General features: G+C 50.7%; 1 protein-coding gene across 2 annotated transcripts in view; it reads right to left on the bottom strand.

Moving 5' to 3' along the window:
• Window positions 1–773: 773 nt before the first annotated feature.
• IRF2 (interferon regulatory factor 2) overlaps window positions 774–27,718 on the bottom strand; it is a 90,181-nt gene continuing 63,236 nt past the window's right edge. For both annotated transcript variants that reach the window (XM_056114271.1, XM_056114272.1), the window contains exons 6-9: window positions 24,155–24,272; window positions 9,888–10,052; window positions 3,792–3,838; window positions 774–2,090 (exon numbers count right to left, since the gene is read on the bottom strand). In XM_056114271.1, the coding sequence (XP_055970246.1) occupies window positions 1,782–2,090; window positions 3,792–3,838; window positions 9,888–10,052; window positions 24,155–24,272 (639 nt within the window). In that variant the 3' untranslated portion in view covers window positions 774–1,781. The remainder of the gene's footprint in view (window positions 2,091–3,791; window positions 3,839–9,887; window positions 10,053–24,154; window positions 24,273–27,718) is intronic.

Below are 27,718 nucleotides of genomic sequence, written 5' to 3' on the forward strand. Positions count from 1 at the left end.
TTCCCACTGTTAAAAATGCCAGCCACGAGCCCCACAGGTGACATAAAGTCTTTCTCCTGTTACGAATTCTGGGGAAGGGGTTCTACCTGGCAGTGCTTCAGGGGCTATTCCTGGCTCTGTGCTCAGGAGTGACCCCTGGAAGTGCTCAAGGGAGCATCTGTGGTGCCAGTGATTTGACTGTGGTAAGCAGTCACATGCAGGGCAAGCATCTGATGCGTGTACTCTGCATCTTTCCAATCCATCGCCAGTTACTTAAGCCTATGGATGAGGAAAACCAGACAGGGGCGGGACAGGCCTGTGGCTGAGGAGGACAGTGGGAGTGAGGAAAAGACGCCCTCTCCACAGTCACACTGGACTTGGCTTCCACCTCCCTGTGCTTCTGGTCCTGTAAATGGCCCATTTTCCTGTTACATCTCCATTTCCTCCTTGTGAGGAAACTGCCCTCGGTACTCAACCTCGAAAGGGGGAGAGTGAGGACTCAAAGCCAGAGAGAACCACCGGCACTTCCTGTTGTTGTGAAGGGAAAAGGTTTTGGCGGCTAAGAACGAACTGGTCTCTGGGAACATGGAGACAATGGTGGGGGGAAGGTGACAGTGGTGGCAGGATTGGTGCTGGAACATTGGACGCCTGTCACAACTCATCGTGAACAACTTTGCAGACCACAGTGTTTATAGGAAGTGAATGAATGAGAACAAAAAAGAACAAACCATCCTCTGTCAGTCCTGTCCCACGAGCAGGCTGTAAAGTAGACGCAGAGCCAGGCAGAATGCCCATTAAAAATTTAACTATATATCATATTTATTTATTATCAATCCACAGGATAATTTGATTGCTACATGAGCTCATAAAAGCTTTTCCACCATTACAAAATTAAAAAAAAAATGTGCCACAAGGATGTAATAACAACTGCTGATAAACAAGAAAAGGAATCTTAAAATTATAAATTTGCTGTAGAAAAGATAAAAAACAATTATATTTTTTCTTTAGAATTTTTACCTTGAATAAAATATTCCCCTGTATAAAAAATAAAAAAGCTTGCTCTCGTTAGAATTAAGAGTATCTTTTTTGTTTGTTTCATTTTCAAATCTGGGAATTTGCATAATATCTCCATGAGGGTTCTCCTTTGTACCGCGTGGCATTCAAGCATAGCAGATTAGAAAAAGATTTCTTTCTTTCTTTTAAAGCAGTCTTAAAATGGGACATCTGTGGAGAAGTTCATTTGCTGCTCCTCCTCAGGGCTGGGGAACACAGCCCCTGGGGAGGGGAGAAGGAGGAACTGGGTGGGGCGGGAAGGGGCGAGGCGGGGCCAGGGGCGCTGACTGTGCAGTGAAATAGAGCAAGATCATGAGAAGGTCTATTTGTAAGTGCTTTAAGATAAGGTGCAGAAGCAGACCGCAACATGGCTAGTCCTGCTCTATGTACATATTCACAAGAATAAAAAATTCCAGCTAGTTCACATTTTCTCTTCCATTCAGAGGCATCCACTCCGCAATGCAGCACCTCCTCTGCCCCGGTGGCTGTTGGTCCTAGTGACGTCCTTGAACTTGAGGGAGCAGCCCTGGGAGATCCAGCAGGCTCTAGAGACACACGTCTACCAGTGGGCTGGAGTCCTGAGTTAAAGAAGCAGCTCCAGTCCTGGAGTTGGGGCACAGCAATCAATGTTCTATTGTCAAGGCTTCCCCCCCCCTAGATTTGTCTAAAAAAGGTGTCAGAAAGAAAAACACAAACGAACGACAAGACACAGCCAAGAAATGCCAACAACCGCCAGGGCAAGCAGAGGCTTAGCAGCTCTTGACGCGGGCCTGGGTGAGATCTGACGTCTTCTTGATGACACTGGCCCGGGTCTCCCGGTCTGGCCGCGTGCCGCTGGCCGCGGGGGTGACCGAGGGGGGGAGGGGCAGGTCTGGGAACGGGGGCCAGGAGCTGTTGTAAGGCACGGGACAGCTCTCCTCCTTGATGGTGACCTGGAGGTCGGGCTTGCTGGACGTCACGAAGGTGGCCATGCTGGGCAGCAGGTAGGTGCTGCGTGTGCCCATGTTGCTGAGGTACTGCTTGCCTTCGATGCTCCTCTTCCGCCAGTGGGGCCGGCCCTTCCGAAGGAAACAAGTCGACAACGTTTTCCTCTGCTCTCTCTCGAACGGCTTTTGAAAACAAAACTGCCCTCATGCCACCACCTTTTCGCCCTGCTGGCCCCTACCCTACAGGTCTTTTTCTTAAAAAAATTACTTATTTTTTAATAAATTAAAAAATTCAAAACATTCCTTGCACGCGGCCGAGCCAGGTTCGATTCCCAGCATCCCATATGGTCCCCTGCATACCGCCAGGAGTCATTCCTGAGTGCAGAGCCGGGAGGAACCCCCGTGCATCGCCCGCCAGGTGTGACCCAAAAAAGCAAAATAAATAAACAGAATAGAATAAGCGACTCAAACATGCATGGCAATTGTCCAAGTCTCCACTGAAATATATCTCCAGCTATGTGGACCCGATGGCTGATTTCTTTTTCCCTTAAGGGAAAAAAAAATCGATTCTCATTGGCTGTCTCCTAGAAACTGAGCGAAGACTTCCACGAAGGCAGGAGAACTAGGCTCCACATGGAGTTCTGGTTTCCCTGGTACTGGTTCTAGTTCCGCCCATTAGATAGGTCATTAGATAGGCCACAAAACAGCTGCTTAGCTCTGGTGGCAATTAGGCGCCTCTCTGCTAGGTGAAACCCATCTTGGAGTCAACCTGCATGGGGGGGAGGGCAAGTGACCTGAGACTTAAAGACGGTCAGCGCCCCTTGACTGTCTCCAGATGGAAAAGGCTCAGAGCGCCTGTGGGCTGAGCACGAGCTGGCCTCGAGGCTGGCTCCGTTCAGAGGAGGAGCTGGAAGGCCTGGCCTTGCACAGACAGAGCTGCGATGGGCGTGAGCATCCACACAGACGGTCTCCGGAGCACTTCAAGGACTCAGAACGCGGGGGCACCCCTGACTCAAACACCCCGAGCATGAGTCAGAAAGCAGAGGCTCTCTCCTCTCTCGCCCGCTGGCCGGCCGGGCAGCAGGAACGCTTCCCACGTTACAGCCACTTCCTGCCATTGTGTGAGCGCAGCCTCTAAGGGCAGTGGGCAGTGGGCAGCGTGGCAGCCGCTGGGCACGGGCAGAGAGGGCAGCGACTCCAGGCAGAGACAAAGGGGCTCGCGCCGCTCTGCAACGGCCGCTGTTGACTGCTGGCCACTGCTTCTGGCCACTCAGGACATTCTATTTCTGCTGCTCAACGCGGCTGTTTATAGTGGTAAGAATATCAACATTTCCTGGCCGCGGCTTCGATTTCCTCTTTCCTGCCGGCACAAACTCCTCCGCCTAACGCTCACAGCGGACTCTCCTTCCTCCCATTCCGTCCCCCAAGGCTGGAAATTAGAACTGCAAACCCAAAGGGAGGAGTTTGATTTTATTTATTTTTGCCCTTTTTTGGGTCATACCCGGCGATGCACCGGGGTTACTCCTAGTTCATGCACTCAGGAATTACCCCTGGCGGTGCTCGGGGGACCATATGGGATGCTGGGAATTGCACCCCGGGTCGGCCGTGTGCAAGGCAAACACCCTACCTGCTGTGCTATTGCTCCAACCCCAGGGAGAGGAGTTTTTGAAATTTAAACCCAAAGTGCACACACACACACACACACACACACACACAACCCCAAAGTAAAACTCAGGCTCTTAAGAAAACGCACTAGGGGCCAGGAATGAAGACGGCCACCTCGGACGCTTTCCCACACCACCTGTGGGGGCCAGCGGCTAGCAACTCGCTTACCTCAGTGCTCTCTTCATCACTGGGCACACTATCGGTGGTTTCACTTTCTGTTCACAGAGAGAAAAACACAAGAGTCATCATTCTTGCCATTCAGTCAGTTTAGAGGCTCAGGCAGTCTTTGAAAACGGTAGTAGCATTTAATTTTGCCAAGCGGGTCACCACATTCATCACTTCCAATCCCCTGCCTGGGGTCAAACGCTTGTACTTGGGAGATGATAGAATCGAGATGTCAGCTCCCAAATCTTGGCCGTCGTGGGAGGAGAGGTGTCTGAGTTGAGGGGGAGCTCACCGTTAGAGGGCCGTGGAGATCAGCTTATTGGCCTCCATTTCCCAAGATGGGTGGTATGTCCCATGAGGTCTATCAAGTCTCTGCTCTCCATGCCTGGACGGCCCAGGTTCTATGGATGGGCCCTACTCACTGTCATTCCACCCACCATAACTGCGATGAAGCTCTCTTCCAAACACCTCAGCTAGTTCACTGAAGTCCCAACACGAGTCTTTCAAGGTCCCCACCATCCTATTTATTTTTATCCCTGACCTCCTGGGTTTCCTCTTCTGTCTGGGTTACTGTGCATGAACAGATTCCAGGGTGGCTGCCATGATCTTCACCACCCTCTCTGCTTTCTTGTGGGATCCCATGCACCAGGGTGTGAGACTTCTGACAGAATTCACCCGGAAGGATGTTTTGTGCTGAGGCTGAAACCTTTCTTGTGAGAAGATCCTGCGCCTTGCTGGCTTTGGGGAGCCCAGCCCGTCATATAGGGAAAGTTCCCCCCGACTAAGAACCCGGGGCTGCTTCCAGTCAAAGGCCAGCGAGAAACCAAGAGGGTAATTCATCTTCCTGGCCCTCCTCTGGACCACCTGCCACGAACTGCATTCTGCCCATGGTTCTATGAGCATGAAAGCACATCCACCCCCCCGATTCTTAGAGGGGAATGCAACGTCTGAGCAGAGGACCCAGCTAAGGTGTGTCTGAAACTCTGCCCCTCGGAAGCTGTTGGGTAACATGGATATGCTGAGCTAAGCCACCGAGTGTGTGGTTATACTCTCAGGCTTTTTTTTGGGGGAGGGGGCGAGGGAGGGTGACAGTGGAGGTGAGGAGGAGGAGGGGTTGGCCATGCCTGGCAGTGCTCAGGGAGTACTCCTGGCTCTATGCTGTGCAATCACTCCTGGTGGGGCTTGAGTGATTCTATGGGATGCTGGAGAGTGAACTTGGCTTGGACAAGTGCAGGGCAAGCACTCTCCCTGCTGTAGGAGCTCTCTGGCCCCTGGAAGGTGTGTGTGTGAGTGTGTGTGTGTGTGTGTGTGTGTATGTGTCGGGGCGGGGGGGGCTCCTGCTAGCTGCATCTCCCGGGGAAGCAGGAATCAGCCTCTCCCACGAAAAATGCAGAAGAGTTGTTAAAAGGCTCGCCAAGCAGCAGACCGAGTAAATGCAGAGAAGCAAACACAGAATCCCTCCTTGGATCCCACCGCATGCAGTAACTGTTTCCCAAGGCACTCCTGCTGTGCCAGCCTCTGAGAAAACACCAAGATCCCCCTTCCATTTCTCTGCTTGGTCTTCACCAAGTGCTCTGAAGCCAAGACTTGTCTCCTTCCACGTACGGCGAGCTCCTCGCACTCCTGCTTACGCTCCGGAAATACCGCCCTCTTCCATTTCTTAATCCGGCAAATGCAAACACACACACAGGTGCCACCAGGCAGGCCATGGGAGCTGCAATTCGAGGGGGGCAGGGCGGGGAAGAGCAAGCACCCAGGTTCTGGCACACCACGGCAACGCAGGTTGCAGTGCTGGGAGGGACAGGAAGGCAGATCCTTGGGCAGGGTCAAGCTTAAGCCTCAGAGTGGGAATTTCCTTTGAGCACCCAGCTTTCAACTTCAGGGAGATCGTGCGGGCCGAGAAAAGACACACATGTTCTTCTGTTTCCAGCTGATACCAGTGTTAGCTGCGGAGCTACTAAATTAAGATCCACTGTTCTTGCACAGTAGCAAACTGAGATTCTGCGTTTACTGTCTTAAAAAACACGAACGACAACCACCCATGGCCTTGCAGGGAAACGAGGCTCCTGCCAAAAAAAAAAAAAACAAAAAAAAACCCCGAGGCCCCTCTCTCAGGAGGAATAGGGGTCGTCATGGCTCCCCCCATTCATCTGCTCCAAATGCCGCAGTGGGTACACTGTCTGGGTTCTTGTGCTTACATGGGATCACTTTACCACAGCCACTCTCGGGATCCAGATAATTTCTCTGCTTTTAAGGGGGTGGGGAATGGGCGATACGTGGATCTCGCCTGAGAGTGTTTGGGAGATGGACGTAGTGCGAGATCACACTTAGCTCACTTGCATGGAAAACGCCTGAACCCCTGAGTTATGTCCCCGGCCTCTCAAGATTACTTCTTCGATGACAAATTAGTTCCCTGCAGCTGCTACTTCCACATCAGTGTTATGGCAGAAATATCAACATGAGCTGTTTACATTTCGTGTCCCCTCAAGATTATATTGGATTTGGTTATTTATTTACTTTGAATACCACGGGATAAAAAAAAAGTAGCAGCGGGTTTACTAGCTCCTGAATCTGCTCAAAGTATCTATAAAGTAATAGTAGGCTTGCGAATAATGCGTTCCTCTTTCCGGCCTCAGTTTCCCTGGATAGACCAGGCTGCGAAGGAAGGAGGCCTGGATTCAATCATCATGAGACTCTTCTTCCTGAGCAAAGCTTCTAGAATGAAGGCAATTCTTCTGTTCACATTCCGTGCTCTGCTTTCATTGTCAAACCATCTCAGGAACATTATGGGGAGACACAAACGTTTTATGCATAAAGTCTCCTTGCACTCTGACATCCTGCTACATTTCTGGGGGAAAAAATTAAAACAAAACCCTTCCTGCTCAACAAGTTTTATTAATAAGAATGACAAGGATGTCTGTCTCCCCCTTGATCATTTCCTCAATAACATTCACTAGGAGGCTTAGTAAAAGGTTCAGATCTCAAAGCCCTCTTAATCTCAAAAGCACTTTATCCTGCCCCACCCAGCAAGAGAACACAAGCTTGATATGGTTTCTCAGACACTCAAAGTCTCTACTTCGAGCTCTCGCAGTCAACAGACCTGCTTCACAGTTATAGCCAATCAAGCCTCTGTACTATGTTTTTCTCTTGAGCTCTGTCTTTCTTTCCCTCAAACACTGTTGTGGCTCTTTTAAAAAGCAAAACCATCGTCAACACCAAAACTCTGAATGCCCTACATCAATTGGGGGGCTACTTTATGGCACATCTCTGCCCTCAAAAGACCGTCTGTCTGCCAGTGATAACCAACCTTGGTTCTGGTCATGCACGATGCGCAAGTTTTACAAATCCAACTGGAATTTTATATTGCTGCAAAGAAATCCAATCAAGCACTTGCACTTCCGGAAGCTGCCTCTTCTTGCGCGCCATAATATTTAGACCATAGAGAGGACAGGCTTGCAAAACTGGATGTGGTTTCGTAATAATACTGGGATTGTATTCAAATGACCGGTAGGAGGAAAAATACCAACAACAGCTTGCAAATACCAGTTTTCCTAAACGAGTGAATGAAAGCGGCTTGAGGAGGTGGAAAGTCAGCTGAACAGAACAAAGGAACCCTGCCACGAAGAACCCAGTAAACAGCCTGAACCTGAAGTAAGAAGGCGTGGAGCAGGGAGAATGATATAGCCCCCAAAAGATGCCTCTCCTAGCAAAATGCCACCAACTTCCCGACAGAGACTTAAGCCAGCCTCATGCAGTAACAGAAACATTTTTTCATGAGCCCATAAGCTCTAGAAAAGGAGCGTGATGAATCATTTTGGCTCTCTCCAATTAGCCTCCTTCCAAGAGGTTCTGGAGAATTCAGACAACGAAAACAACAGAAAGAACTGAAGTCCAGGCCGAAAAGCCAGGCTCCAACAAAACCTCCTGAAGCCTGCCAGCCTGGCACCAAACCCTGCCTTTCAAATCTATGCAAATGTCCTGAAAGGGCTAATGAAATTTTCATGTCTCTCTCCATGGACCAGCTGTTCCTGCGATTCTTCCGCTGAAGCGAAATGCCACTGCTGACGGACATGCAGGAGGAGGCCTTTCTAGAATCCCCTAGAAGATTCCAAAAGTCCTTTCTCAACACAGGAACATAAACGTCTATTCAAAAGCTCCAGTCCAGAGGAAAATCCCCAGATGGCGGTCACGACGCCAGGAGCAGCACCGATATGAGAGAGTCTCCTATTTTGCATCGGGGGGGATGCAAAGAAGGGGCTTTAAGTTTCAGGCGTCAGGGATGTCAGCGGCAAAAATGAAGGCTGCTCTGCCTCTCCTGGTGGGTTTCTGACTTCAGGGATACAGTTGGGTTAGGAGTGGCAGTGGTCCAGGCAGTACTGAAGTGAAGTGAGGGATAAGAGGAGGCCGTCCACAGTCACTCCCTGGGGGTCCAAGGCACTGTTTGTCCCTGGAAACACATTAGCCTGAGAATCTTAATTTGTGGGGTGTTTTGATGATGGTGGCGGGGAGGGTTGGTTGGTGCTGCAGGCCTACTCCCAGCTCTGTGCTCAGGGACCACTCCTGGTAGTGCTTGGGGGAGCCCAGGTGTGGTGCCAAGGATGAAGCTGACTTCAGCTTTGTGCAAGGCAGATCCCTTTACTCCTGCACTATCGCTCAGGCACCGAGAGTCTGAATTTTGAAAGCAAGAAAAAAAATGACAGCATCCGAGAAAAAAAAGGCAGACTGGGTTACTCTGATGACAACTGAAGAAGTCGACGAGGCCTAGCAGAGAACTCAGTTCCCAGGGCACCATTAATGCACACCCTAATTTCATTATTACCATGAAAGAGCCGAGAGGAGCTGACACTAGTATGTATGATGAATGGAAAAATGGAGGACAAAGTGTCCACTTCCACAGGTGAGGAGCCTTGGCTGGACGAGCTTTCCTTGGATTCCCTTTAGGTGCCTTGCACTCAGAGACCAGTCTGCAAAGTGAAATAGGAACAGAGCCTGGGAGACGTCACTCAGTCGTGCTAGAGGAACCCGTTTCCGACAGGCAGAAAGTAGGCTGGGGTGGGCAGGGGTTGCAGGCAGCAGGAGCGAGGAGGCAACATTTCATCGGTACCAATCTTAGTCTGGCAAGTTCTGGAGCGGATGGTGGTGGCAGCTGCATAACAACGCTGGCACCCTTGAAATGGCTAAAACGTAGCTTTGTGTCATGGGGATTTTACTGCCCTGAGCCTATACATTTAAAATGGCGGGATTCAGGAAATAGGCCGTTAGTTCCGTGACTCATTGATTCACAAGTAGCCTGCCCTCTGAATCAACCTCATTTCCATGCTGTGTCTGTGCCAGTCTCTGGGACGGCAGCCGAGTGGAAGGGCACTCCGGCTGGCAGCAAATGAAGGCCACGGGGAAGACTCTGGAGTCACTTAGAGTTGACTGTGGTTACTGATGAGAGGGCTTTCTTGCTTCAATATTTGCAAGCCCACAACATTTGCCTCAGAATTTATAGTTCTTAATTAAGACCGAGTCGTCCCCTCCCCACACCCCTCTAAATTAAATCAGAGGCTGGACGATGAAGTCATGTGAGTGGGCAAAGGAGTCATCACTTTATTCTGCGAAGAAGGAAGAACCGACAGAATCTGGTTCTGATCCTGTGACTGTCTGGACCAGTTCCTGCCAGCCCGTGGCCATCCCTGGGGGAACCAGAAATGGGACCAGTTGCCCAGTCCAATTAGATGCTGAACTAAATTGAAAACGAAGAGCCACAGCGGAGGCAGGGACGAGGGTGATTCTAAGGCCCTGCCAGCTGGGTCCCACTGAGGTCCCATTAAGAGCATCCGTTCACACTGCTAATAACTGGCGCGCATAAAATAAAACCCAAGAGAGGTTATTATTTGTTATATCATGCCTGACGAGAATTATGGGTGATCAAGTCCAAAAGTGCCGGGACCATGTCAGCTGAGGACCAAAGCGCCTGGGAAGAGGCTGGCTGAGAAAATTCAAACAAAATAATCGAGTAGGAGTAACTCCCGGGCAGAGCTGAGCTTCTCTGCTGTTGGTGAACGAGGTAATCTCCGACTTCAGGACTTGTCCCCACTTGTCCCCTGCCCTTACCTGCGTAGGAAGACACGGGGGAAATCTGCAGTGGGTACAGCTCACTCATGCTGACCGGCTGCTCGTCACTCTCGGTGGTCACCTCGACGACTTGGCAGATGTCTGGCGGGTTGGTGACAATCTCCTGATCCTCAATGCCGCTTTCCAGATGCGACTGTCCTACAACTTCAAAGGGAAAAGCCATCACAAGGAGCAAGTGTACATCCTCGCACACACAGGCTGCAGAAAAAAGAGAACTTTCCTTGAACGAGCTCAGCAGCCAGCAGACAGACCTCTGCCGGCCACTTAGGCGACCGGAGCACAAGCCCGCACTCTGGACTGTGTCCATGCACGTGTCCAGGGTGCTGACATGTGGTCGTGGCGGCAGATACGTTCAGCTTGGGGAGAGCTGCTGCGCTCATTTTCTGGGTCCCGAGGTTCAGAAAGGCATTCTCAAAGCTTCAGGAGGACAGATCACCCCTTCCGCCCACCGTGCACTTTCCAGCTGTGAGGTGCTCTGTGCAAACGCCCACCCGTTTTCCTGGTCTGAAGACGTGGCCCCTGGGAATATCAGAAAAATGGGGTAGAACCGTTTCTCAGGACTGGAGCACGGTGGCCACATCCATTTTCCAGGACATGGAGAAGATGAATCCTCATCACCCCGTCTCTAAATCCTGGCTTTTCTGTTGTGATTTTTATTTTGGGGGAGGGCGACACTGTTTGGGGCTCAGGGGCTACCCTCCGTTCAGTGCTCTGATTGGCTCTGAGCGAGGGGAAAACTTCAATGCTGAAGAGCAAACCCAGCAACGTTCTCCCGCGAAAATGCCCACGGAGCTACCCCCCCCATCCTCTTGCCCCTTTCTTTGAACAAATTATTATTACACACTTTATTCTGGGATCCTCATGAAGGCCCAGAAGAGAGGAAGCGGGTGGCCTAAATTCCTCCAGTGGTCACGTCCTGCCAAACTCCAGAACGAGATCACAACTCGAATATTGACCCCGATAACGATCTCTGCGTCTGCTCGGGCTGCCTCTGTTCCACTCACGCTCTTTTGTGTTTGTGTGTCTTTCGTCACGGTTTACCTGCCACCCAGGCAACACCAATATTCATCACCATAAATACCTGTTACTCTTTTACAACTGCTCTCCGGAGCTCTCTCCCCACTAATCTGTTCCCTACTTCTGTCACTCTTTGCCATTTCCAGGTTGCTGCATAGAAGGAGTCACACAGGAACGCTCGGAGCCTGGCGTGAGCGAGTCCCTGGAAAGTCACCGACTGCTGGGTTACGATGGCGCAGCATCCAATGCACCCTGCTCGCGTGCCCACATCCCCGGGGAGGACTCCTGGGCAAGTCTGTTCATCGGTGCTGCCAACAACACTCCCACATGGGTTTTCTCCCCTTTCGGAGAAACCTTTTCATTGAATCATGGGAGACAACTTCGATAAGAATCACAAATGTAGAGGTGAAAAGTTTCTAAAGAGACTGATTCCATGCACAGGCGTATTTCTACCAACTCATCCCGCATTAGCAAGCGGAGGCAGAGGAATGAACGTCCAACTCGCCACAGGCTCCTGGGCATGCAGACAGGACGGTGACCCTCAGGTCCAGAGAGAGGGGTGCGACGGGGTGACAGTCAGGGACATCCCTTCCTCTCCGGGAAGCCTGGCTTGGGGTGAAATTCCGGACTCCTGGAGGCAACCTAGCTGTGGTCTCTCCACCAGTGACTCCTCTCTGGTTCAGACCCCTGGGATGTGTGGCCAGTAGACATCATTTGTTCTGGAGGTGACAGTGGCTCCTCCGGGGGTTCAGATGTCATGGCCAGCCTGAGGCTTGGTATCTGCCCTGCAGTGGCACCTTGGCACCCATACAAGGAGCAGGGGAGTCCCTCAGCTCAGTGGCAGGAACAATGTACCGGGAGGAGTCCAGCCCCAGGCTGCCCCACCCCACAGGGCTCTGGGTCCGTCTGTCTTCAGGAGAGCACTTCCCAGGGGCCCAGGCTATGCCCTAGCATGAGGCTCGGGCCGAGGAGAGACGTGAATGATGCCATCCAGTACCTGTTTCTAGGGTACCTGTCTCCTGTGGGGTCAGCCACATTAAATGCAGCCAAATCACTATGCAAAATGCCTTGGCCTGGTCTGACGGAAAGATCGACTGAAATGTGTGTCCAAGAGGCTTCGAGAACTCGGGTTCCTTAGAGAGTATGCGGGGTGAGGTTGGGGGAGAAGGGATGAAAAGGAGAGTCCCAGGGGGAACGGCCTGGAGCCAGGCATTCACTCTGCAGCCTGGGTGGGCTTCTCCAGACCAAGGGGGCTGAGGGCCGAGGGAGGGCTCTTCCTGGATACCCCTCAAACCACAGCCATGCAGTTCCTTTCCCGGCCAGGGACTCACAGAGCTTGTTTTTCTGTGTTTGTTTTAAATTTTTGGGTCGCACTCGGCCATGCACAGGGTTACTCCTGGCTCGTGCACTCAGGAATTACTCCTGGCGGTGCTCAGGGGACCATATGGGATGCTGCAAATCGAACCCAGGTCGGCCGCGTGAAAGGCAAACGCCCTACCCGCGGTGCTATTGCTCCAGCCCCGAGCCCGTGCTATAGTGTAACCCAGAGGCACAAGAAAGTCCTGGAGTCTTTCTCAGGAAAACACGGTCCCTGCCCACGTGGGACTTTGCCATCTCCCAACCTGCATCTCCTGTTTCCCCTTAGCCAACAAAAGCGATCTGAGGTGGAAATGGATAAATAAGGTGACCTGATGTTACTCTAACACCTAGCTATTTACTTTCTACCAATACCAACGCTCATTTGTTAAGTGCATAAAATATATGCTTTGTTTATTTGGGGGGTCATACTTGGCAATGCTCAGGGCTTACTCCTGACTCTGTGCTCAGAGATCACTCCTGGAAGGGGTCTGAGGACTAGATGGGGTGGCCAGGGACCGAACCCAGGTCTGCCCCAGGCAAGGCCTACCCACTGTCCTACTCACTGTACTATCTCTCTGGCTCTCCTGGGGCCATACCCAGCACAGAGGACCAGAACCTTTCCTATCTGGGCTTTCAGCAAAAGACACGCGAGTGCAATTTCTCAGTAGATATGACTGAGGAGAGAGTAAAGCAATTCACCAGGAGACAGTCCACAGAAACGTTAGAGTCGTCTATCATACCAAGTCCTCCCTTTCTCTGCCCACGTCCTCCCCGAGGAGCTATCCAGGGCCTGAGGCAGATGCCCTGGATACAGGCTTTCAACGGACAGTTTCCTTTCTCCTAGGATAAAGCCCCAAGAGAGGAATGGCAGGGTCAGGGAGTAACGACGAGTTTACTTTTACAACGAGCTGCCAACAGCTGCCCAGAATAGCTATTCCATTTTACAGCCCCACCAAAACTGGACAAAGGATCTAATTTATACACCTTCACACCAGCCTTTGGTGTTGTCTCTATTTTTTTTTTTCCCATTTTAGCCATTCTGATTAAGTGTACACTTACAGAGAATTGTGGTGGTTTTAAATTTGAATTCCTGTAATGCTCTGTCCTACTTATATTGACTGACTGATTGTAGGGAGGCACCTTTATCTTTTTCAATGCTTTCACATTGAAATGAGAGATTATCAAGTATACTTGATTTTAGTTCTTTGTTTATAATCAATTTCAATTCCAGTAATGAATCTTTCTATTCTCAAGTCAAGAAAATATTTAAACACACACACACACACACACAAGTGTGTGTGTGTGTGTGTAGAGACTGAAAAAATACCTTTGGAGACAACAGAGTGAGTTCAGGGTTAAGGCACTGCCTTGCTTACTGCTGTACCAGGTTTGATCCCTGGTACTGTAAACTTTCAGGAGTGACCTCCAAGCACAGAGCCAGGAGGAAGCCCTGAGCACCACTGGATGTGGCCCAAACCCGCCCAACTCCTCAATACCTTTCTAGTATGCTTCCTTATCTTGCAACCTGTCTGCCCTACTTTTAAACACAGCTGATCTCTGTTGGCCACTGGCTGGATGAAATCGGCCTCAACTGACACCGATCAACAAACGGGAAGAACCCTGGTTTCCCCAAGCACCTCGAAATACAGTACAGCCTATTCACAACTGTCAACGTTACTTTAAAATCCCACCCCGTAAGAATGAGAGGAGAGCATCTCTATCCTGTGAGGTGGGAAGCAGGCCAGAGCAGTGAGGAGGCTCATCTGGGTTGTGTGCGGAGTTCAGAGCGCTGATGCTTCCTCTCTCAATCACGGATGCTCAGGGCAGGCAGCAAGGGAGCCATGATTCAGTCACCTGGAAAAGGCAGCCTCGGCGAATGGGCCCCTTTGAGCAGTTGTTGAGCTACTCCGAGCAAACTGCTCAAAGTTAAACTGGTCGAAGTAGTTGACTGCTCGACTGGTTTTTTTTGCTTGTTTGTTTCTAAATGCTTTCCTCTATTGTTTTATTTGAAAAATGGGGGAGGGGAAATGCAATGACTAACAGGATGTGAGGTGAATGATATCTGACTTCCACTCAGAGAAGGTTTTCGAGTGGAATGAGAATGAAGGGGTTCTCTGGGGAAGAAGACGAGAAGGTATAAATGAGGCTGAGGAAAGGCCTCCGAGGCCATGAAGGGCGACAAGGTGCCCAGGATACAAATAGATGAGAAGCCGGAAGCTTTTAGGTTTTCCTGGACAGGATAAAGTTAAAGGAAGGAAGGCACATGATACACAGCAGTCAACTCCCAAATTCTTGCTTTGCCCTTGGACTACCTATGAGAGCATCAATTGTGCAGCTCAGCAGACGCGGGCCAGGCTGATGCTCACCTCTCCTGCAGTGCCTTCTGCCTTTCTCCCAAGGGGGGAAAAGGCACGAAAATAAGATATGCCTGTCCTAGCCCAATTCCTAAGAAGAGGTGTGGTGGAGACAGAAATGTGTGTGTGTGTGTGTGTGTGTCGCGCGCAGGTAGGGCATTTGCCTTGCACACGGCCGACCTGGTTTCGATCTCTGGTATCCCTTATGGTTCTCCAAGCACCGGCAGGAGTAATTCCTGAGTGCAGAGCCAGGGGTAACCTCTGAGCAATGCTGAATGTGACCCCAAGTAAAAAAAAATTAAGAATTAAAAAAAAAAAGAGCAGTTAAAAGTCTTCGACAATTAAGGCTTTAGATAAACCTGCAGAAGTGTAAGCCTCTTTAACTTCCAACTCTAAAATTCGTTTCTCTTTTGCAAGGTCATTCCAAACAGACAGACAGCAAGCTTGCTAGCAGAAACAATGGCAGCAGTTCAAGCATCCTTCTAAATATGTCTCTTTGTTCGGACCAGGAATGCTCTCTCTCCTTGGTATTTCCTGTAATACCCAGCTCAGTCATGCAACTAACAGAAGATCTACCACACACCTACTTTGTACTGGGCACTGCTGTCAAGTGCTAGGAGGGACAGGGGACATCCCCCTGGGCAAGGTTCTGGTTGCGGGCCAACACAGGAGAATCCAGAGAGTGAGCTTGGGGCAGGAGTGAGAAGGAAGGAGCAAGACAACACAAGGTAAGAGTTGGGGCAACAAAATCATTTTTTCCCGGTTTCAGAACCTCAAAAGTTTCAATCAAGTGCTGACACAGTTAGGGGGTGGGCGGGTTGAGGAGTATGTGGCAGTTCTCAGAATGCCTTGGATGCCTCTGGATTGGTGGCGACGGTGTGTGTGTGTGTGTGTGTGTGTGTGTGTGTAGACCACCCCAAACAAGTCAACTTCTCTTTCCATGGATGTCTTCTGGGAAATGTCAAGACTCTAGCCAAAGGCCTTTTTAAACCCGGTTGACGTGACAATGCCACAGCACACTGGAGCTGCAAGCGACTGGGAAGAAACATTTTGGGGTGATGGATAAACACTCTGTCTTGAATCACGAAGAGGATGAGTAAGGAGAGGCTGCTAAAATCTCAGGGCTGGGGCTGGAGCTATAGCACAGTGAGTAGGGCATTTGCCTTGCACACGGCCGAACTGGGTTCAGCATCCCATATGGTCCCCCGAGCACCGCCAGGGATAATTCCTGAGTGCAGAGCCAGGAGTAACCCCTGCGCATTGCCGGGTGTGATCCAAAAAAGGCAAAACAAACAAAAAAATCTCAGGGCTGGGACGAATGGAGATGTTACCGGCATCCGCTCAAGTAAATCGATGAACAACAGGATGACAGTGATACAATGATACAGTGATGTTTTGAACATGCCAGTGCTGACGCAACTGTGTGCACCTATTAAAATTCACAGACCTGAGGGGCTGAGAGGTGGTACGGGGCCGAGATCCCGGGCACTGCACAGTCCCCGTGACATCGCAGGTTGTGTCCCCAGAGGTCCTTAGCCTGCAAGGCTGAATACCACCATACCCACAGGCCCTAGCATGCAACCGCTATTTGGCCAAGGACCTCTCAAGGATCCTTCATCCCCACCCGCCTCCTGAGTGCTGTTGGGAGGGCCCCCGCCAAGAGTAAAATCTATAAGCCTGCATACCACATCTAAAAGGGGCTCGCCTTGACCCTATTTCAGGGAATGTGCTCCCTGAAGACACAAAAGTGAACAGTCAGGTCCGACTGAGCGCCCCGAGAGCTGGACAGTGGGAGAGGGTAACAAGTCTTTGTTTCCTGGGCTCCAGAGTGGGCTCCCAGGCTCTAGGATCTTCTCTCCAAGCTCATACACCTTGTTCTTTCTTTCTTTGATCTTTTAGGTTTTGGGGGCCCATCCCCAGATAGTCCTGGCTTTGCGCTGAGGGATCACTGCTGATGGAGCTCAGGAAGACAACAGGAGATGCCGGGGATCGAACCCGGTCAGCTGAGTGCCAGGCAGACACCACACTCTCCAGCCCCAGTGTTCTGCTCAGAAAACAAGGACTCTTCCTCTCCATCAGCACATTTCCCGGGGCCCCGAGGAACTTCCCCAAGTCCTAACTCACAAGCCCTGAAGAGAGGCAGGGAGCCCCAGAGTGGGAGACGCCTCCTGGCAAGGCTTCGGGGCCAGCCCAACTCCGTTCTCTGTCTGCTCCCCTTCTTTGCTGACCCTGCCAGGTGAGCTGACTTTCCCTGCAAGTGCAGAATAAAACGGACGAGCCACACCTACTCCTCACCAGCAGAGCTGTGGTTTAGCGATGGCCACTGCCAGCAGCCCGAGGACGCACTCACCACTGAGCACCCGCCTCTGCGCCCCTGGCCACAGACCCACCGCATGACCCCATGCCAAGGAACAGCAGACGGGCCCCGTTTCAGGGGCAAAGCGTCAGGGAGGGTCAAGGCTGGCTCAAGGCCAGCCAGCCAGGAAGCGGTGAGCCCAAGATTCCATCCAAGGTAGTTTTCAGGGCCCCTCAGCTCACCTCGGAGGGGCTCCGCAACGAGCTCTCCTCAACAGTGAGTTAATGAAGGCTGGGCCTGGAGCACATTCCTGCCATGCACGAGGTCCCGAGTTGGATCTCAGGCACTGCTACGCCCTCCCCTCCACACGTTCAGGAGGGCCCGATAGGCCCCGGCACCACTGGGCCAAGCAGCACTGCAGAGTCAGGCTGAGCACTGAGCTGTCGAGCCTGTTTGGCTGAGTGTTACTGCAAGTGGCCCAGGGGCATCCTGAGCATGCTGGGGGGAAGGACAACCACCCCGCCACCCCTCCCCCACAAAATGAAAGTTAATGTAGTTGAAAAGGAGAACTTGTGGCTTTCTCGGGATAAAAACGTTCAAATCCCAGCTTAATGAGACACTGGGCTCATAGGCAGCAGCATATTATGACCCACGGATATTCCAAGGCTCTGTGGTCAGGGATCCTCCTGAAGAGGGTCCGGGGACCATGTGCCGGGCTCGGGACTGAACCGGGGTTGGTGGAATGCAAGGCAAGTACGTACCAATCGCCTGAACTCTCAGGTCCTAATATATATATATATATATATATATATATATATATATGCTGGAGCGATAGCACAGCGGTAGGGCATTTGCCTTGCATGCAGCCAACATGGCCGACCCGGGTTCGATTCCTCCGCCCCTCTCGGAGAGCCCGGCAAACTACCGAGAGTATTCGATATGCCAGACACAGTAACAACAAAGTCTCCAATGGAGACGTTACTGGGCCCGCTCGAGCAAATCGACGATCAACGGGAGGGCCTTTACCTTTTACCTTTATATATATATACACACACACACACACACATATATACATACACATATATACACATACACACACATATATATATACATATAAATACACACACACACACACATATATTTAACAATTGTTGCTTGAGTGCCAAGAAAATACTCTACTGGTTGAAGGAGCTAGAAACCCACTAAGCATATCCGACATTATGTCAGCACATCAGGAAAAGTCACCCACAGGAATGTAACAGTAGCTGGATCTAGAAGCTGAGGATGACGGCAGTATTCTCCACGACTAAGGGCTGATGAGCCTGTCTGATTCCTGCAAAGGCCATTCCGACTTTATGGACAATCATGGGTTCAAGGAAGGCTCCACCTGAAAAGGCGGGTGTCCTCCAGCTCCCAGAGAAAGTTCCTAAGAGGCAACTGGAAGCACAAAGGCCTTTGGAAGGCGGTTGGGTCCACAATGGTGAAAAAAGCCAAACCCCAGAGAGGCCAGTGAATCAGCAAGGCCCAGGTGTCACCTCCACCCCCTCCCATATTAGTTCAGGTAAAGGCTATTTTTCTCTGTCTTTGCCTCCCCTGTACAAAGCACATGCCTCCCAGCCTCTGAAGTGACCTTTCTTACTCAAATGCCATTTTTTTGGGTGGGGGGTGATTTTGAGAATCATAAAGTTATAATTCTACCTCTTCTAACCACACAGTGGTTTTCCCGACTCGGGTGACGTGTGCAACAATGTGCTGAGGTCAGATGGCTCTTCCGCATCGTTTTCGGTTTATATTGGAGGAAATGAAGACGCAGGGAGGGTAGGGGCTGGGTGCAACATCGTGTGGCAAGCAAACATGCAGAAGTTGGTCATGCAAGTCTTTTTAACTTCTAATCTGGTTCTTTTCGCTCCTTTTAATTTACAGACAACACGCAGGAGTGATCGGAGGTTGAAGGTTTACGGTGCTGGGTGTGGGCGGATGGTGGTAGATATGATGCCAGGAATCAAACTCTGGTCTCACACTTGGGCTCTCTCTCTGGCCCTTCTGCTGTTTTGTTTTTTTATGCTTGTTTCTGTGTTGTGGGCTCCACTCAGTGATGCCCAGGGATCACTCTCTGGCAGTGCCGGGGGACCATACGCAGTGCCAGGAATTAAACCAGGGTCTGTCATGCACAAGGCAAGCACCGTAACCTCTGTAGTTTCTCTGTGCCCCTGTTTTAAAATGTCTATGGTTTGCTTTGGGTGCCCAGAGCAACAGTGAGAGAGTCACTTTAAGAGGTTAGTAATTTCAAAGTTCATGAAGCTGAATCTGTAGCGAGGTGCAGGGGGAAGCAGGAAGCATCTGGGGCGCCTTCACCCCAAGAGCAAACAGCCCGGCCTGACCTAGGCCCACCCTAAAATCATGATGAATCCCAGTGGCTGAGGCCCCAGTGGGGTGGCTGCATTTAGTCCTTACGTTGTGACTCTGTCTCTGGTCTGTAACTTCTCTGCTCCCTGCTGATGTTCAAGTTTCTACACTTGGCTAGAAAGAGCCACTCGAGGTTTACTTTACATACAGCTAGTCAAATTTAGAAGTAACATACAGACATACACGCATGCACATGCAGAGTTGGGGGCCACCCCATCAAGACATAATCTATTTTAGATTATTTTCTGATCGCTAGATGCCAGGCACTAGGACTCTGGGGCTTCCTTGAGGGATCTGAATGGTGCCCTTTGTGTGGGAGTGATCTTTGCCTCTCTGAAGGGTGGAGGGCTTACCTTTCATCAGATAACACGAAGGAGAGCTACAGCAATGCAATGCCTGGGCTCTGGGTCCACACCTGCAGACACTCTACCCAGGCCCGTTTCAAGGGGGCTCAGTAACAGCGCTGCCTGCCCAGGCGGCCTGCCAAGAGGGGAATGCCAGAACCGTTCAACGTGCTTCCGAGAGAAGAAGTCACCGCACATGACAGGACTTAATGCTTGGGGAAAGTGAAAATAAAAATCCTGAGTTGTTTTGGTATTTTTTTTTTTGAAAGGAAAAAGCAAGACTACCTCCTTGAGCAAGCCCTGATCAGCAGGTTCTTGTTGTTGGTTTCCTCCACGGAATGAGGAACTGGGCCGTGTTTGTGCCCCAATCCAACTCCTGCTCACAGGATTGCATCTGGGCACCCGAAGTGCTGAACCGGGGCCTTCTGCCATAAAGGAGGGATGGAAGACAGACAGACGATGGAAGGACTTGAACTGTGGAGTCGTGACTCTCCCTTCTGGTGCCAAGAACTGGTGAGGTCTGGAAGTGCATCCCACTGTTATGCAAAGAAGGACAGACCAGGACATAACCCTTGACAGGGTCTCGTGTGTGTGTGTGTGTGTGTGTGTGTGTGTGTGTATGTGTGTGTGTGTTCCTGCTGTGAACTGTTGCAAGAATAAAAAGCCAGAACAAAGAGGCAATCCAGCAAGCATGCATCTATTGGGAAGGGTGGAAACGGGACCGTCTGCACGTTAGCACACATGCAAAAGCTGCCGACAAATCCGCCCCCGTCCGGAATCAGAATGGACGGGGTGCCTGCCCTCCATTAAATGAAGTGACTGATTTTCCAATCTCAGCGAAAAAAAAACTACAGACAGCACTAAAATCTAACACAGTAAGGATTCATTTCAGCAATCCATTGTGACCTTGTAAACAAAATGCTTATGAAAGAATGAAAACACCTCAAAGCTTTCATCTCGTGCCTAACTCCCAAACTGAAATGAAATCTGGGCTTAGAAACAAATGAATGCAAGGAATGGGTCTTCTGTAAATCAAGCACCTCTTAAAGGTAAAGAGAGACCGAAAGAGAATCTCCCAAATGCAAAGAAACGTGGACGCTGCAAGTTTTCATCCATGAATCACAAGACCGAGATGGCTAATTAGTGGTCGCTTGGGAGAGCACAGACAAAAATTCTGAGAACACTAACATCTGAGAAATGCTACTGTGAGTAAAAACCAGTCCACCCATTTCTTTAAAATACTTGCATGATTCCACTCATCTACCATGATCTGCTTCGTAAGGGTCATTTAATTAGAAAACAAAAACGAGATACAAATCCATCTTATTGCTATCCTTAGCATTTTATTATTAAGTCAAAGACAAGATTCATGTAACTCATCAGATGAGTCTTGGAACCGACCTGGCATTCATCCTTGCCCCAGAAGTGGCGACTCATTAAACTATTACCTACCTTCTATAGCACCAATCATAAGTGCCAGGCATAACCAACCATGCAGGGAATTGACATTTTGAAGCCTAAGCTTTAACCTAAAGCCCTATTCTTGGACATTTCAGTAGTTTGGAGGTGAAGCAACTATGTTCGTTAAAACCAGGAATCAGGGGCCTGAGTGATAGCACAGCAGGGAGGATGTTTGCCTTGCACATAGCTGACCTAGGTTTGATCCCTGGCATCCCATATGGTCCCCTGAGCACTGCCGGGGTGATTCCTGAGTGTAGAGCGAAGCGTAACCCCTGAGCACCGATGATGTGATCCCAAAAGCAAAATAAATAAAAATAAAATTCGACTAGTAGTCAACACTACAGTAACCATGTGATCCAAACTATAATACGTTGATTAAAAAAGAAAAAAGTAAAAAGTTTGCAGGGCTGAAGAAATAGTACAAGTAAGAAGCGTGCCTTGCGCATGGTGATATGGGCTTGATCCTTGACACCCCTTAATAGTTCCATGAGCCCTGCCAGGAGTAATCTGTGAGCTCAGAGCCAGGAGTAAGCCCTGAGCAACAGCTAGATGTGGCCCGAAGAACCCTCACTCCCTCCACCAAAAAGAAAAAAAGTTTCCTTGAGAGGCTAGATGGGAAGGGGGAACCCGGATCATCAGGGTGGGATGCCGACACTGGTGGGGGATTTGGAGTTGGACCACGGAATGCCAAAACTGTGTGGTTAGCAATGGCTTTGTAAATCATGGCATCTCAATAAAATAATAATAAATATTTTTAAAAGTTTTCTGGTATTTTGATTGTTAGGCATTTTATCTGAAGTTGAATTCACTTCCTCCATGAAGCAGAACTCCAAATACCCATCAGCTCACTCAAAATAAACTGAATCTTGGGGTTGGAGCAATAGCACAGCAGGTAGGGTGTTTGCCTTGCATGCGGCCGACCCGGGTTCGATTCCCAGCATCCCATATGGTCTCCTGAGCAGTGTCACAGGTAATTTCTGAGTGTAGAGCCAGGAGTAACCCCTGTGCATCGCTGGATGTGACCCCCCCCAAAAAAAACCAACATCAAAATAACCTGAATCTTAAGGGGAAAAAAAAGTATAATATGGGGGGTGGGGTGCCTGCCTTACGTGTAGTCTACCCACGTTAGAGCTCCAGCACCCCATATAGTCCCCAATCCCCGTCAGGAGTGATCCCAGAACACAGAGCCAGACGTGGCCCACAAACCAAAAAGTAAAAAGAATAGAAAAAGTGTCTTGCGTTGCGCCCAGTAGGGCCTGGCTGGGGCTCTGAGTACGGCTGCCTGCTGAGGAAGGGAAGATCCACTGGCCAGCCAGAGCAGGAAGCCGGAAGGAAGTGGCCTGGGCTGCTGACCACGCTGCCCGGGAAGTGAGAACAGCCTGCACTCAGGCCCTCTCTACTCCTAAACGGACCGGACTGCGGGCAAGACTGTAGATGCCCTCGCGGGCACACAGGCCATCCCAGAGGCACAGCGGGTCCTGGCCACACACACCTCAGTTCTCTGCCAAAGACCTTGCCGTTCGCAGGGTCCCCCACACACGCTCTGCTTCAGAACCCCCAGGCCCAGGGGACAACCACAGAGATGCAGTCCTGGACCGGCCAGGGTAACAGCCTTCAGTCAAGACTTAGCTGAACATCCATCCGGTGGGAGGTCCGCTCTGCAGCTCTGAGGGAGCTCTCTGTGCCTGGCCGCCCTCAGGGCACCCACAGTTTACAAAATGCAGCCGCAGCTCTCACACCAAGAGACCCACAGGCCAGTGAAGTGTGGTTCTGGATTCTGGGCAAGAGAGATGGTTCCTGGTGCACTCTGGCGAGCCCCCAGCTGTCCAGTCACCCACCCCTGCAGGCCTTGACTGAGAGGCTTCACGTGGCTCCCCAGGACGAGACACCGGTACACTCTGAGGCTGGCATGCTTACACGGAATACTCCGTTTAGAGAAAAGCCCTCCAGGAGACTGGGAATAGAACTCTCTCTCGTCCTCTGGGTTGGTCAAGGCCCCGGGCCCTGCCCCCTCTCTCGCTGAACCTCTTCTCTGCCACACAGCCATCTGGTTCATGCTCGGGGGGGTGTTCCTGAAGGGGACCCCTCTCGGGCCTTGAGTTCCTTCCTGCTCTTCCTCCCCGACCTGCTTCAGGGGAGAGGTGGCTGCTGAGAGGTCAGCCTTTCGGCCCCGTCTCTTCAGTTTCCTCAGACGCACTGATCACAGACAGTCATGCTAGATTTCCTTAACTCGCTGTGTGTCTCCTTCCATGAAACGAGGGACCAGACCCATTTTGTTCCTCCAGTTAATTTCCTGCTGACAGTGCTAAGTCTCGTATACAGATGGCGCTTAAAAGCTGTTGTGGCTCAGTGGCAGAGCACTTGCCTTACATATGTGAGTCCTGGGTATTATCCCCAACACACACACACCCATGAACACACACATCCATGCACACACACATGCACGCACACACACACGCACATGCATGCATGCACACTCACATACATGTACGCACACACATGCACGGGCACACACACACACACACACATGCACATACACATGCATGCACACGCACAGACACACAAGCACCAATCTTTCTGGAACCAGTGTGCCCTCTGACAACTCGTCCCTAGACGCTCCTTGTCCTCCATAGCCCTCTGCTGCAGGTGCTGAGGACGCATGAGGGTCTGCTTCCTCCCTGGTTCCCAAGTTGAGTAAATAACAATTTCCACATGGCCCGTGAGGGAAAGGTTGGGACTCGAGACTCACTGACCAGGAGGGAGAGGAAACATTTCATCTACTTGGATCTCAAGCTTCTTCTTTTGAGGAGGACCCACCTGAGTTTCTTTTCTCTGAGACTCAAAGGCCTTATTTCTCAGCCCTGACATCTGGGGGCTGGAACTTGCATTCTGAAATGGTTCCAAGACTTCCTCCCACTGACTATGTCATTTCCAGTCCCGTTTTGCAAACTGTAGACCCCAGAGGGCTGGCTTGTATGTGTAAAAAAATGAGATGTCAAAACAGTTTACCTATGATGTTCACCGTACTATCCACTTCATTTTTTATAGCTGAAGTCAGGACCGCATACTCAGAAGAAAGATCACTTACTCCATTACTAAGCCCCAAAGATGACTCAATTGGTTCTTGCTAGGAAGAAGAAAAGAAAAAAGAATTGAGAACACTTCCTTTTCCCTCCCTCTCCTTAGCTTTAAACTCTACCCTCTGACTACTTTCTTGAATGCTAGGGTCAGATGCCTTTCCTACTTCCTGGAGTCTGGGAGCCAAGAGGCACCTTTCTCTGGAGGGTCCTAAGTCTCTTTCCTTTTCCTTCCAGGAAATGGTACCAGCACATCTGCCGGCCCTCTGAAATGCTGACACCCAGCAGCGCTCCCTGATCTGTCTAGGTACACATCCAGGTTACAGAGATTCCGAATCCTCCTTCTCAACGGGCAGCAGCTCTCCAAGGGTCCACTCCGGGCTAAGTCTCTACGGGAGGGACCACCTCCTTCTTTTTATAACTACTTCGGAAGAAAAGCTTTCCCTCAATGGCCCAAACTGGCCCAACAATGGGAATTTGGAGGAAGAAGTGACCATTTCCCTCTCTGAGGGACTCAACCAACTCTCCCGGGAGCTAATCCTGAGGTAATCCTGACTTTGAGCATTCCGACGAGAGAGCTTTTCCCCAAGGCGCAACTTCACGTCTAATAACAATCAAGTCAGACACCACCCCTCTCCCCAACCCCCAACAAGTGAAACAGGGTAACTCCGTCAGAAATCCAGAAATGGAGAGGGGGTTGGAAGGATTGAAAAGAATACACAATGCGAGCAGATCAGGTGAAGCAGATAGACCCATGATTGTAACGTGCAGCGTGCAGAGCTGTGGGGTTGGTGTATCTGTTTATTCTTTCTCTACTTGGGGCTCAATGGAGAAATCTTAGGGAGACGGGCAAAGTACAGAAAACTGCTGCCTCCTCAAGACCCGAGCTGGCAAACTCCCACCAGGACACCCCAGCCTTTGAAGGCTTCTGGGAGAGCTCCTTGTAAAGAAACGCAACAAACACACAGAAATCACACCACGAGGTTGACCAGAGATCTGGAAAGGCAGACATAAAGGAAGAGCCCCCGAATCCCCCCACTGAACGGTTTTAGCATCTTTCTCTCCTGAAGCCTCTTGCATTTTCCTCTCTTTTACAAGTTCCAAGTAAGAAGTCTGTCCTCGGGGGAGTGGGGAGGGGAGCTGGGGGGCTGACTGGTCTATGACTTGCAACACCATCACTTCTCCTCTAAAGCCAAGTTTCCAAACCGGCCCTCTGTCACCTTCATCCCAAGCCGCGTTAGACACTGCATTCTGATTTCCACTCTGCTACAGAAATTCAGGTCTTGGCACCCAAGGGAAGAAGTCGAGGGGGGAAAAGACAGGCCTGACTTTTGGGGTCAAAGTGTGTTTCCTGTACCTGCATGTCAGGATCTCACTAAACGAAATGGCTTTATAAGCCACGTTTCCGGCCCTGTGGAGAGCTGTAAACTGAAGGATGATAGTCTGGGCCACGTCGCTGGGATGGTGTTAAATGAGATAAACGTGCACCTGGTGCTTATTACAAAATAGACTCACTATTATCTTAGGTCACCAATAAAGTTGTTATTCCAAGTCCAAAGGCCTTTGCTCAAATCCCTTTCCCTCTCACCCATTCTCTTCCATCTAACTTGAGGGTCTGCTCTCGCCCTTCCCAATACTTGGAACTCCCTGGCAGTGCTCCAAGTCTCCACATTTTTTTTTTTTTTGCTTTTTGGGTCACACCCGGCAATGCACAGGGGTTCCTCCTGGCTCTGCGCTCAGGAATTATTCCTGGCGGTGCTCAGGAGACTATATGGGATGCTGGGAATCGAACCCGGGTTGGCTGTGTGCAAGGCAAACGCCCTCCCCGCTGTGCTATTGCTCCAGCCAAGTCTCCACCTTTCTGATGGCACTTTTCTGGCTTCCCATGATCCTGTATTGCATCCCCCTCTCTCTCCAGTCATGCCCCATAATACAAGTCTACTTTCCTTTTCTCACAAGGGAATAAGTAGCCTGAATTTTAAGGAACACTAGGGGAAAAGCGACCGCCTTGTTTTCATGGGTTTATTTTCATGACTACCCTGTATCCATCCTGCTTCTAGCTTTCTTACCGAAGCAACAAGGCAGACTTGCAAATGCTTAAAATCCTTCTCTCTCCTGGACCAATGGAAGACCCTTGAAGTGTTTCAGTGAGTTGCGGTTTAATCAGTGCAAGAGATGCTGCTTTCAGGCTGGAGCGATAGCACAGCAGGTAGGGCGTTTGCCTTGCAAGTGGCCGACCTGGTTTCGATTCTCAGCAGCATCCCATATGGTCCCCCGAGCACGGCCAGGAGTAATTCCTGAGTGCAGAGCCAGGAGTGACCCCTGAGCATTGATTGCCGAGTGTGACCCAAAAAGCAAGAGAGAGAGAGAGAGGGAGAGAGATGCTGCTTTCATCACTTTACACTAGAGAAGACTGACTCATTCTGAAAGGTGCTCTGCCTCACGGCTGGACTCGGGGCTTCATCTACCACTGAGCACGTGTATGCTGCACTCACGCCCGCGGGGCCCGACAGCACTCGAACTGCAACACCGTTTTCCTCCATGCTTCCTGCCTGGCTCTTATTCTGCATCACTTCCACGAGGGAGCAGAGCTTCTACCCCTGGAAACTGAGCCCGACTCGACTGACCATGACTGTAATTATTTTGAGCATTACTGGAGCCCTTCCTGTGCCCACCTCGGAAGGAGCCTGTCCACTTCAAAGTTAAGGGCACAGACCTAGCGGCCTGGCGAGAGAGCCGGCCCCTTCCCGAAGGTCTCCAGCCCGGATGCTGGGGATCTCCAAAATCCCAGCTGGAACTCTTGAAAATGATTAAAATAGGATTATGCAAACCTACACAACAGGTGTAAGAAAAGGGGCAGCAGAGCGTTCTGTGTATTACGCGTTGAGCCCAAGGGTCTCGGGGAGACTTTGAGACGCTTTCTCTTGGTTTTCTGGGGGAACCTCTACCCTGTCCCAAGAGGACTCCCAGCCCCTGCCCACCTGTGCTGCCCTATAAGCTGCCCCGAACAATCCTGGACTAGCCTCCTCTCTCAGTTTCCTTTCTTTCCATACATCTAGACCCCGGGCTGGAGCGATAGCACAGCGGTAGGGCGTTTGCCTTGCACATGGCCAACATGACCCACCCGGGTTTGATTCCTCCGCTTCTCTCGGAGAGTCCGGCAAGCTACCGAGAGTACCTCACCCTCACGGCAAAGCCTGCTAAGTTCCCCGTGACATATTCAATATGTCAAAAACAGTAACAACAAGTCTCACAATTTGTCGTGAGACGTTACTGGTACCTGCTTGAGCAAATCGGTGAACAGGAGGACAGTGTTACAGTGCTACATCTAGACCCAATGAAGTCAAGTATCTTCATTTCTAACCCTAAGCATAAAAAAAGGGGGAGGAGGTGGAGCGAGAGCGACAGTACAGCAGGGAGGATGTTGGTCTTGCGGGTGGCTGATGCAGGTTTGGTCCCCGGCAACCCATGTGGTCCCCTGTGCACTGCCAGGAGT

The sequence above is a fragment of the Sorex fumeus genome, unplaced genomic scaffold (assembly GCF_029834395.1).
Source record: "Sorex fumeus unplaced genomic scaffold, SorFum_2.1 ptg000024l, whole genome shotgun sequence".
In the NCBI taxonomy this organism is placed as follows: Eukaryota; Metazoa; Chordata; class Mammalia; order Eulipotyphla; family Soricidae; genus Sorex; species Sorex fumeus.